Genomic DNA, 13,047 nt, shown 5'->3' with positions numbered 1-13,047 from the left:
GGAACCTAAGGCAAACACGAATATCTTAAAGGAGTATTGCTGTTAAATATCAGTCTATTTCTTCTTCGGTTCAGATGTGTTGAGGTTTAAGCCCATTACAAATCATTTCTATTTTTTATTTATATTTGTTTTACTTGGAGGGTCTGAGCCCATGGAGGTGTAAATTCCCAATACCCATCGGCAAATCATCTCCTACACACCGACAACTGAAGAGAAGTAATCTCTTTGAAGAATCTGGCTAGTTTTTCCATTCTTCCCTGCATAGAGGCTAATATTACAACAGCCCTTGTGGCTGGGAACAAGACTCCAGGCACCCCGTTGGGAGCTGCACACGCCTATTACACGCTCACAAGTAATTGGAGGCACGTGCAGGTAAAGGTGGCTACGACATGTTACATCCTTTCAAACAATATCTTTCTTTACCTTTTGCTCTGTTCCGATTAGGGAATAATAAAGGTGGCAAATGTGGGGAGAACCTTATTATATTTTCGTGTTATTAAATGTTGCAACATATAAAGAATTAATTCCACTTCATGTTGTTTTACGGTCTTCTCTGGAGGAGTGGGCAATTAGTTGAGGTATTTTGCCCTAATATTTTAACAGTATATGAGTGTACGCGGTGCAGATTTGTTTCTCAGTTTAGTCAAGAAAATATGTTGCTCTGAAATGGTAACAGTTGGTTCCAAATTACAGCAACTCTGCCAGCCCCAAGGGTCGCTTTAAAAGGTGGTTTGGTTTGTGAGTTATGCCCCCACAATCATCTCGTTTTTTGTTTTGGGATACACAGTTACTCTTGAAAACAGCAGACTTTTAAAACTTACCTGGAGGCGTCAATATGTGATTTTGTTATACAAAAATTACAAATTTAGGCCGCCTTCCTTCAAGTCTCCGACCAAAAGTCGGAGGCATTTCGTTTTTGTGAATAAACAAATGTCACTTTCGCAATTTCGACTACGGACTACAAGATGCTCCTGAAACACTGCCTAGGATCAGTCTCCTCACTGCCCAGGTGCCTTAGGATACTGTAAAACCCAGGTACCTTGCAAGGTCGTACACCACCGATTATATCCAAAGACGACTCCTATTCAAGACACACACTTTTTATGAAGTTCTCGCATTGCTCAAAACGTTGCCTAATTATTTTTCACCAAGATACTTCAGTGTGCAGGCATGATACACATCTGGCTGTTTTTACTCCTGCAGCAACAGGATGTACATGTGTCCCCACGGTGGCCCTGTAGCCCGATAAGAGTTTCTATTTTTACTGCCACTGTCTACCAACTAATACTACTACTGGGGAAAAACAGCAGTCATTTTATATGCACATTTCATACATCACACCGCCAGCCCCAAGAGTAGCCTATCTGTGTATATCTTAACATTAAATGCGAAACTATAGAACAAGATACAAATCAATCACAAAGGGAAAGAATAAAAATATACCGAAAAATACACAAAGACAAATAAAAAGAACTGACAAAAGAGTAGAGTACGAATACAATGCGCATTTTCTAACTGACCCAACAGAGAAATGCAGCAATGATGCATGAAAAGTTAGGTTAAATTAATATGTTTAAGCAACTTCTATAGGGGAGAAAAATCAAGGTCATTCCTAAGAGGAAAAGAGAGAGAAAGCAGTGGGAGTCCAATCCTGCGTAGAACCGTAAGCAGTGTTACAATTGGACAAACCAAGCATGTTTCCCACAGTTCAATTTTTCTGTAGTCAAAGAAAGTCTTTAAATAAAACTTTCCTCAAGAATTGTACATTTTCCTTGATAAAGAGTGACAAGTTCTGCAAACGTCAACATTCCCACAATAGTCTTTGATATGATATCATCATTCCATGTATAACATTACTTTCAAATCAATCTTTTCAAAATCCTTGGCAAATGTACAGAAGCTGGATTCAATTGTCAGACACAGATTAACCATTTCATGTAATGAGCTGTTTTGTGCAAATTTAGATTGCATGGGAATTGATGTGCACCCACAATATCAAATTCATGATGCCTTCAGTCATCTGGAACTTGGGTGCTTACATTTCAGGGTCTAGGGCGACAGGCAGTGAAAGCCTTACTCTGACATCACAAATGAATGCAAATGCATTTTTTCCTAAAACATTCACAAAAGTTCACATAATATCATAAGGATTAAAGGCAGTGTCAACCTTGATGGAATTTGAACTTGAGAAACTTGAATCAAGCAGAATTAATCACCAATAATTCTGACACCAGAGCATTCCTACAATGCATTCAAAGAGAGGAGGCAAATATTACACAGTTGAATATTTGAATTAAAATTGATTTTGAAATTACATATATATAAAAATATTATATGGATTTATGTAGCACCAAAAACGGCCAATCTGGCAAAACATTACAAATGCAGAATTTGGCCAGCACAGAGAAAAATCATTTGTGGCCCAACTACACTCACAAGGAGTCGGGTCCATATAAAATAACAACTTCATGCATATATAAACTCTGCAAGTGAGAGGGCAGTGGTTTTACAGAGCTGAGGGATGATTTCCAAATTCCATCCTGGTGATTGCCCCGAACATGCTGTTGACAAACTGTACTACAGAGTGTGGCTGACAACCTTGGCTGCACTCTCTGCTTTGCTAACACCACCAAGCCATGCAGGCTATGCTCGCTGACTGGACTAGGTTTTACCCAAGTAAAAATATTTGTAGGATTACCTTGAGTAATCCAGTCTCGACTAGCTGTAATATAAAAGTGCAAACGTGTTTTAATTTGACATGATCAACTGGGGCAAAAATAAAGAAATGTCTGCTGGAGAAATAGCAGCTGTTCATGTCACGTGACTAACATCAATGGCGCTCCGCTGTGTGTGTGCTTCCTTGAAATGAATGCATGCTGATTGATGCTCGATGGAAATGAAATGATTGGCAAGCTCTTACCTTGTGTTGCGATGTAGTGACTGGGTCTCTGATACCCCTGCAGAAGGGAAAGGAGTAATTAATTTGCAGACCTACCAGAATATTGTTTTGTAAACAGTGTACAGACCTCTTTGTCTGAAGCATGCATGGACTTTCAAAACACTGCAGTTCCAAAACATGCCAACAAGTAACAACGAACCACTTTTAATTCTGGAAGTGTTTAGCATCTGCTAAAGAGCACTGCAAATGAGCTATGACTCTCCAATCAAAAAGAAGTTCTCCGAAATGTGTTTGTGTTTCACTTTAATCTCTTTGAAACTGGTTGGTTCTAACATGCTCTAAATTATTTAAACTACAATACACACATGCATGCTATATTTTGGTTCCGGTACCTTAAAACAGATTCTTTCATACCTGAGATTGCTACATTAATAGTGAATACAATACTCAGGGAAGAAGTAAGCGTAAAGAAACCAAACTACTTACTTACATCATCACCCCACCATCTGCTGACACTGCTGTCCGTACAGGACTTCTAGAGTGGACATTGATCCACCATCAGAACCTCAGAGGGTCAAGGCTGTCATTTTGAGAAATAAACTTACATGTGGCCTGGAGCCTCAATTTGAGGCACAAATGCAGTAAAGGCAAGAGGGTAGGACTCGGCTGCTAGACAGTTTGTTGTACAATGTGCCTCAAAGTGGTTGTGCAACGAACCCAGTCTCAGTAGCAGCCAAGGAAAAGATAGTTTAATTCTGGAAAGTAGACCTCTTGAATCGTAAACAAACTTCGTTATTTTATTTTAAGTAGAACCCCAACTAACATAAAAGTATAGTCTTCAGTGTTAGCTGGGCGTCTGCACATCACTTCCCCCTAAACGCACAGCAGTGCTTAAAATGGAAAAATAGAAACACAGGTACCTTTTACCTGAGTACCTACTTGGTTCTAAAAAATGCCAGTACACTTGAATTAAAAGGATTACACCACAGCTGAGAGGTGCGGGCACTCCACCCTACGCTGAGGCTGGTATGTAGGAGTACTGCTCCTTTAGATGCCACCTGCCTCAATTTACTGATTAAAAGCACTGAAGCAGAGAAAGATTACAATCAAAGGCCTTCTGATTTAAGAAGGCAACTTACTTTACCGCACGATTCCATATAGGTATTACCCACGAGAGAGCCTTCAGTGACTCATGCTTTCTTTGTGCAAGCAGATCTAATGGTCACTTGGACTACTTGCCTTCAACATCAGGAGGCAGATGAGCTTTCGTCTCACTCAAAGCAGTGAAGGACTTCAGTACCGAAGCAAATTAGCTTACAAGACCTACTCTGAAGGGATGAGTTCTCAAACTCCCTTCCACTGAGGCTACAAAAAAATATGCGAGCACCAGATACACATTTTGTTGCACCACTAGCCCACCTAATACACCATGCTTAGCAGTGTGGCTTCGGAAAACATCTTTCCTTTACTTTCTGCGAAAATGATGTAGTGACGTTCTGTTTGTTCTCATCTTTGTATCAGAATGGACATCAGATGGACCATTTCAAAGTATTGCGTACTTAGTATCTTCTTCAAGGAATTATAGATCACAAACGAAATGAAGTCTAGAATTGACCTCAACAGGCTCCTTGTGAGGTCTGTCAAACAGTATACTCACAACTGTGGCCAGAATCGTGTTTGATGGCCAAGTACCTTGTGCCAAATATACATCCAATGTAATATCAGAGTTGGTTTAACCCTCAACAAATGTGTAATTTGAGCAAGGCAAGCTGAAGGCATGGACAGATCATAGATGCTGAAAACCTTCATGTAAAGACAAAAGGCATTAGCCCAGTCTCAACTTGTAACACCATGCCAGCTCGAGTGGTCTAACCTGGTCTCTATCAGTACTAAGGATTCAATAATTTCACTGCTCAGAACACGACCTCAACAGCACTAGAGTTGGTGAAAGACAAAGAAGATTTTTTTTTACCAGGGGCTACAGAAACCACAGTAGCATTTGTAATAGGTAAGGGAAGGCAGGGCTCCATGTAAACGTTTCAAAGTGGGATGGCTGTAATATTTACTTTTAGAAGTGGGATGTGAAAAAATGTAGGCAAACAGTACAAATCGGTAAATGTAACTGAAATTAAATTTATATAGTCCTTACTATCCCTGAGTAGGCGTGGCGACACTGGCATATTGCATAGTATTCCTCCTATCACGTATGACGCAAAGATGAGGAAACACAAGACCTGACGTGTAAATCCAGATTGATTTTGGATCAGTTTGGTCCTGGTTGCCTCGCTGCTGGTGTCCTCTGTGTGCTGCCTCTCCCATTCACTTTTGCTGGGTTCCTTGCTGGGATGGGATCTTACCGAGTTTGCTTCTGTACTTATATTATCAGGGTGAGGGTGGGTGCATTTGTGGCAGCAACGGAGGTAGATTGTGCCCCTGCCTTTCGGCGAGTGTGAATCAAGTTACACACACCGGTAATCAAAACTTTAGGCAACATGCTTACTTAACTGCAGTATGCACTGAGATCTGTAAACACCACAGCAAGAGTAACAGTACTAGGAAGGGATAAAAGAGTCTTACATGTGCGACACTTCCCAGTCATCATTTTGTATATAGGCAGCTTACGATAAGGCCTTGATGCGTCGTATAAAACATGCATACACCGTGACATTTTTCTTTTAGTCTTCTTAACAGAAATGTTGCTTATCACTTAAGATTAGCGCTACACAACAGACTTCTGAGCGGTCTCTCGTAAGGGCAACTAACAGTAGAGAGGTTCAAGGGTCTCTTGACGTTCCCAGGCCTCTATTAAAAATCCTGAGGCTGAATCTGCAGTCTCAATCAGTTATCAACATATGATGTACGGCAGCACACTTGCGACACAAGCTACCTATGATGACCATCTTCTGGCTTGCAACAAGTAAATGAAACGAGAAGAAAAAGACTGAAAATAAATACATGTTTACACATTCGGACTATGCGCCTTCGATAAAACGGACAGTAAAAGTGGCAACATCCTTGGCTTTTTGACTGACAGCAAATGGATGCAAGATGCCATAAAGCCTTGAGAGCAATATCATGCTAGAAAGCTTCACTGGGACGGCACATGCAAACAGGGGGACTTAAAAAGAATGCTGACAAGCAACGATGATCGCCCGCCAGCATGAAGGCAGAACACGTCTAATGTTTAGAGGAAGGACCCAGGGTGCATCCAGAAACCCTGCCTGGTTGAGCCAATCTTGTACACACTGAATGCTAGTCATGAGCCACGTTCCTCGAGCCGAGGGGGGCGTGTACAACACATGTACAAATATCGACTGCTTTACATACAGCCTCCCTCGAACTTACAAAACTGTAGTGTTTGGGTAAGAATGGAGCTGGTCCTTACCATGAAGGCTGGAGGCAGGTTATGATGACCCACGCATGCTAAATTGACTTACATTCACGATTACAGCAGAGCCTAAAATGTCTGGAACATAAAACCGTGCGTTCTCCGTAGATTAATCCTTGAGTTGGTTGTTTCTTTTCCAGATCACATTACTACCACGCAGAAACAGCCTATCCAAGTAGCACAAAGGCTAGGGCAGGTGGTATTTGTAAAATATAATATATTGTGCAAAGCAAGAAATGTATATACAGACACACAACGGTAAAGCAGTCCATTCATAAGGAAACACGTAAGATGCAATATACTACATTGATAACAAACAGTGCACACAAAGAGGGTACATGCAAGCATTTCATATTTTTGAAAAGTATGGTTATTATCACAGGAGCAGATTAATACAATTTCTCTTTACAAGACAATGCTTTTCCTATATCTTTATTGATTATATGGGCCAAGAGTGAGCTGTTCAGGAAAAATGCAGTACGCAGTGCAGACGGGCTATTCAGAAAAGTTGAACAACTGCCAACAGCAACACTTCGTGACTCCAAAACAGCTGCAACAAAAGCCCCAGTCAATAAAATACACCAGATCACTCCGTACATGAAACTCAGAGATAAAGACAGTCTAACAAAAGTAAGAAATAACTTTCCTTCCTCTGCATCGAGATGTGTTTAGACATTTAGCCAGACAAGGACATCAACAGTGGCTTGCCGTGCCATTTTAGCGAACACTCTAGTCAAGCCTTTGTTTCATAGTCAATCGAGACAGAAAGAACCTTCCGCCTTTTGTATGTGAAATTTGTCTACAGCACGTCACATTTCATTAGTCAAGACAAACAGGTTTAATTCGATTTTTTATTCAGATTTTTGTATGCACTTTCCAGCTTATTCCTGCCCCACTTCTCCCTTCATAAAATGCACTGAAGGCCAGGTGTCCAGACAAACGCTGCTGAATTATGACAGCATAAATAAGGAATTAGAAACTCCGCAGATCTCGGGTCTCTCCCTAGAGTTCTACCTCACTTCAACATACTCAGCTATGTGCATATTCCATATCACTGCTTTATAGCCTCAAACATGCAACTGAGTTCCATCGAAGAACACCGCTAGGCCTGTACATTGGAAGGAACATCTGGATGTTAACAAATCTCATCTTTGAGTAAGGTGGTTGGGGTTGATCAACCTCTCCCAACAAGAAATTGAACTGAGCATCTTCTCCAATTTCTCCAATTAAAATTCTCTCAAATCTGTCAGACGAGCTAGGCCCCAGCCCTTCAATGAAGTACTGTTGCCAGGAATAACCATAACATCCAAGACACAAAAATGAGATGCAATGAGCGTGAGTGACTGAAGGATTCATGAGCTTTGCTAGAGGTGAATGGTTTGTCTAGCATGTCCTGTACAGTACAATATGCTGATAAACAGAGCACGACTCAGCTGTCCTTTTTAAATGAGATCATACTTTAAATGGTATGAAGAAAGCACAAATAGAAAATGTGGTCGGCTGAATGAAACATGCAAGGCATTAGTAGTAATTGGTAATGACAGCTAAGTTAAATATATATTACAGGGGTCTGTTATGGACATATAGAGGTACTTACATCCCTGTACAGCCAAATCTACAGCCCAAAATAAAGTCAGGTGTGAAAGAAAGCACAACAACATCAGTGAGTACTAGGGGTTCGAACAAAGCAAAGAGCATTTCTTTCTTTTTTGTTGTATAAAAAGGCAAATAATCAACTCATAGAAGTATGACATGCAGAAAGTTTCACATACAGAAGGTGGAAGGAATAAGGAAAATCGGCATGGTAAACAACATGCAACATACTTACATCTATGTAGTTGGCATTGATGTAATCTGAAGATGGATCATCCTCAGCCGGTTGCAGGACGACACGGGAGTGATCATCTACACAAGAGGGAAGGGGAAGGAACTGAATTAAACAATAACCCACGTCACTTTTAACTCGGACCAGAAAAGAGGTGGCCAGTGTATATCGAGGGGGACAGTGTTTATGCTACATTTTCAGAACATTTGCCCAAGAAAAATGTTTACGAAATTAATGTGAACAAGCATAAATAGAAACTCATAGTGGGTGATTATCCTTAAACAATGGCATCTATCTGGACCTACGGCAGATCGCCCAAAACCAGTTCTTCTTAAAACACCACTGAAGGTACCTGCGGCAATGTACTTAGTATTAAAATTGGTATCTTTAAGTTCTATAAACAGTTCCTTCCTTGAAGACTTCCTAGCATAAACAGCAGCTACACCATTCTTCTGCTTTGTTTCCATGCATGGAGGCCAGGAATGGGGAGCTTAAAAAAAGCTGGAATGAGCCTACTTACGAGTTCACTCCCAAATGCAGAAAATATTTTATTAACTTACAAGCGATAATATTTCCATATCTGTTCTTCGTTCTGTTTTGATCTTTCTTGGCAACATCCCAGGAAGCAGACTGTCCTTCGAAAAAACTCTACAACACACGGCAAACATGTCAGTTTAAAAACAGCAGAGAAAAGCCCATCCAAAAACACACAAGACAAAGAACGAAATGGGTTCCAGGGCAATTACTCTTCACTGAAGCTCTTCACAGTTAACGTTTTTTTATGTCAGCTGGTTAAACCGTTTATATGCAGATTACCACAAACCAATTGCACTATGGTACTAGGGAGCACTGTAGGCCCAACCCTCATCTACCTCCTCCAATAATGTCTACTTTGAGCTGTTTGTTCTAGTGTTTCCGTGGGAAAATCTGTGATACTCCTGGGGGTTTGGCACACTGCCCCCAATTACATGTAAAACAGTGTTTGAGGGAGTATCTTTTTTCCTTAGGTCAATTTTTCAAGTTTACTGTAGTTAATATTGTTTTTCTTTGCCCAAACATGGTGCACTGTTTGTATTAATTATACATGATTTCACCAAGGATCAAATAATATGAGGGGTGAAGAAACTTTGATCATTGGTGAAATCCTATAAAATACAAACTGCGTGACATGTTTGGGCAAAGAAAACGTTCTGAATATGAACTTTCTGAATCGTTTGCATAACTCCCAGGAGACAACTCCAATAAATACACATGAAACTGGTTTAAAATGTATTAACTCCAGCAAACTTGAAAAACTGACCTAAGGAAAACAGATGCTCCCTCATAAGGCAAATGCACTATGGTGTTTCGCTCAATCTTTTAACATAAAACCACTAACCTGTGTAGCACTAGGAAGCTATTTCACACAAAGCCCATACATCACATGGATTCAAACACCAGTACGGATTACACTGAGCCTTTGTAAATAAAATCTTTTAGGATGTCTACTTTTATTTTCACCTCATACTCTTCTTTGAAACCGTAACTGTCGGAGGTCTTCATAAGGTTAATATGCTGCAGCAAATCGGCAACTCTGATCGCTGGATGCAGTTGGCCAGTCTGATATGGCGATTCGGTCCCTTCGGAGAGGTAACGCGGGACATCCAGCAAGCGATTGGCCTCTGCTGCACTCCCTGTGTGGTTTTCATCTGCAAAAAGCATAACAAAAAAACGTAAATTCAATCTGAATTTCTCGATACCTCGTTTTGTGAAGTAGCTTCTTGAAAAAACAATCTGAAGTAACTGTTAGTCAAGTCTAACTTGCCGATCAGGAGTCCGATTAACTGGGCGAGATTCAACGATAGAAGTTAAGGTCTTGCTGCCATATCTGGTGACTGAAGGTTAAAACTGCGAGTCATAACAAATCTTAAATTATCTTAAACCTTACCAGATAAATCAGCTGGTTACAGCACGGCCTGCTTTAGCATTAGTGGCGCCCAGTGCGATAACCTTTGTTAGCGCCCCCTGCCTCCCCTGGCCTGGGGGACATCGTTCGCCATGGTCTCCCTCACTAGCTCCCTCTAATCGTGCCCCTTACCACTCCTTTGAATCTCTCTCAAATGGATTCAATTTCTATGATAGTGCTACTCATACCAATGTAGGGTGTCGAAGTGTTTTACATAGCACACATACATTATACAGAGACATTGAATATATACGTCAATGTACAGGAATTGCTACATGTTACATAAGACAATGCAGGCCAAGAGGTGTAGGAGTCACATCTCACCCGTTCTGATAGGCATTATAAGTTAACAGTGCTTCATCTGGAGAAACCAAGGGGAAGAGTTACCAAGTTTTCACATAACAGTGCAGTAACCAACGATGTGTTTAGGGCTAGCTTACCTTACACTGCCTTGTGCCAACACACACACCTATGCGTCACAGTGCTTGGGTGTAAATATATATATATATATATATATATATATATATATATATATATATATATATATATATATATATATATATGATTTGAAACATAGGTTTCGCACTAGAAGGGTACTTTTCAGTTCTGTACTGGAAGGGTACACTTCCAGTGCAAAATTCTATTCTATGGCAAGGTGTAACACTTTACTACTTCATAAGTGGGCTGAACAGTTAAAACTGCTTCATGGGTGTGGCGTGTCTGGTGGCAAAGAGGGACATCATGACGGACTGGAAGGCGGGAGTAGCTCCCACACTGTCCAAATGGAAGAGAGGGGTTGACTGGTGTGCGATGTGTGAGAAACCCGTATATGAGGCCAGAGGATGCCCAAACAAATATAACAAGATATAAGGGAAGTGGGAGGGCACGTGGGAGGTGGGGACCGCTGCAGAGGAGGGTTCACCTTGGATGGGTCCACGCAGTGGGGGCGACCCCCAGACAGGGGCTCCCTCTGACCTCCTCTATCCCACTTGATGATAACCCACAGGTCGGGCGGAGCTTTCCAGACTCAACACCACAAGACACATTGGTCCACGCATACTTTGCATCCACAAAATTTAAACCCGAAAGAACCAGGTCTCTGGTCACACCTCGGTTGTCCCAATCACTATTATATCTTATGCTCCTCACATTTTATACTTCGTACTTGACACTTTTTCATTATATATTGTTTTACTTTAGGTTTTATCGTTTAGTGTCAACGAAGGAGTTCATATCACGATGCTTTCACCAATTGTACGTTTCATTTTCCATTACTTTGGTTTGGTGGTTATGCATATTTAAGGTTTTGTACCTGTTTGAAATCAATAAAAAAAATCTTTATAAAAAAAAAAAAAATAACTGCTTCGAAGAGATGTAGTTTTTTTGGCATAAATCCCTTCCACCAAAAATAGTAGCTCAAAGTTAGCATAAAAATCCTTAGGTAGTTCCATGGTGTTGTCCTTTGACCACCCATGATACGTCACCTTCTCATTAAGTACAGGATAGTGGTACCTCACGTTACTTTAGGGCTACTTTCCAACACATTTCAGAATTTGCCCTGAAAGTAAATCCCCCCAAAAACACTTTGTGCACGTTTGTGTCACTTTTGCAATCTAAATCCGACACAAAGTGTAAGTAAATCTGCCTCACAAACTCAGGATATATGTGGTTGGAAATGTCTATACTAATAAAAATGTATTACTACTCAAAGGAATCCTCTCTTAGCATTAGAATGATGAAACATAGTGGAAAAAAAGGGTTAACCTATGTATTGTGGTTTGCATGGAGCACTTTGATGCCAGTTCATAGCTCATTGAGCTATATTAGAAGGTTGGTAAGTTATGAAGTGCAAGTAGCAGAATGATCTCTGTGATAAAAGCAGTAGCCCACCAAGCTATCTTCAAAAATACGCATATTTGTGATATGCATGCTACACATTGTGCTTCGCAGCAGGAACATTACCCTTTTATGTTACTTTAGCATGAGTCAAAACTATTACTAGACAAATCAGAGATCTCTCCCTCAAGTACATTCATCATCAGAGCGAGCCTGCGGTGGATGTTATCCCCTGAAAAATGCAGGCACGCAAGTCTCTCTGCAGGCTGCTCTTATTGCTCCTCGGCCTGTCTTTCAAATGGTGACCCCTTGACCTTGCGCCCAGTGCGGTGGCAACCGTCACACCGCCCTAAATCCGGTACTACATAACAGTAACAAAGACCGAAGGCTAGGTATCATTCTGTTTTTGCACATTCACTGCATTACCCATCAAGACATTTAATATGTTAATTCTTAACACCAAGAAACCTTCACAAAATAGCACATCAAACTCATTCTTACATACGTATATTGGCATGCAATCATAACGTTATGCTTAATTCACAAGACACTGTAAAGCACACCACACAAGATTTCTCAAAAACTGTTTGATGTGCAGTCCAAAAGAGTATTTTAGACCCCTCGAAATATCCACAAACAGCTCTCCAGTCGGTTTGGAATTCTTGCCCTGGCTGCCTCTCTTCCAACACCTTCTCTGCTGCAACTCATTCCACAGCAAGCAGCTCGGCTACAGCAAGGAGAGTGAAGAGGGGTGGTCACAAAGCCTTTGCATAAATGCTACCCCTGGCTTTTCTGCATCATCCCTTTTTCTTTCCCTCATAATTTTATCTCTACTTTTCAGCTCCTCCTTTTCCGTGGGCCCTCCACCCTCTCTAACTCTTACAATCTTACCTCACGGACAAGTGAAGAAAATAAATATAATAGTACACTGCCAGGTTTTTAACAGACAAATTGAAGTACACGCAAATCAAAGGAAAGAGGTTGAGCAAACCTTATTTGGTGCTCTAACATGATATTACTCCCTATTCACTATGAAGCAACCATTCCCCCCCAAAAATATAAGGAACCTACAGCCTTTGCTACACTGAAATACAACCATTAACTGCATTTTCTATTTCTAAATTATAGATTGAGTGACTTCGGCTGATCAGAAT

The 13,047-nt window shown here is 40.8% G+C and overlaps 1 protein-coding gene across 8 annotated transcripts in view; it reads right to left on the bottom strand.

The window, feature by feature from the left end:
* The window catches only part of PTPRK (protein tyrosine phosphatase receptor type K), a 1,183,996-nt gene that overhangs the window by 79,519 nt on the left and 1,091,430 nt on the right, over positions 1–13,047 (bottom strand). For all 8 annotated transcript variants that reach the window (XM_069234833.1, XM_069234830.1, XM_069234832.1 and 5 more), the window contains 4 exons: positions 9,613–9,800; positions 8,673–8,760; positions 8,116–8,192; positions 2,921–2,957 (listed from right to left, as the gene is read on the bottom strand). In XM_069234833.1, coding sequence (XP_069090934.1) covers positions 2,921–2,957; positions 8,116–8,192; positions 8,673–8,760; positions 9,613–9,800 — 390 coding nt within the window. The remainder of the gene's footprint in view (positions 1–2,920; positions 2,958–8,115; positions 8,193–8,672; positions 8,761–9,612; positions 9,801–13,047) is intronic.

Source organism: Pleurodeles waltl, chromosome 5, assembly GCF_031143425.1.
Source record: "Pleurodeles waltl isolate 20211129_DDA chromosome 5, aPleWal1.hap1.20221129, whole genome shotgun sequence".
Taxonomy (NCBI): domain Eukaryota; kingdom Metazoa; phylum Chordata; class Amphibia; order Caudata; family Salamandridae; genus Pleurodeles; species Pleurodeles waltl.
The sequence above is the reverse complement of the archived record's forward strand: the minus strand, read 5'-3'. Positions and strand labels throughout refer to the sequence as shown.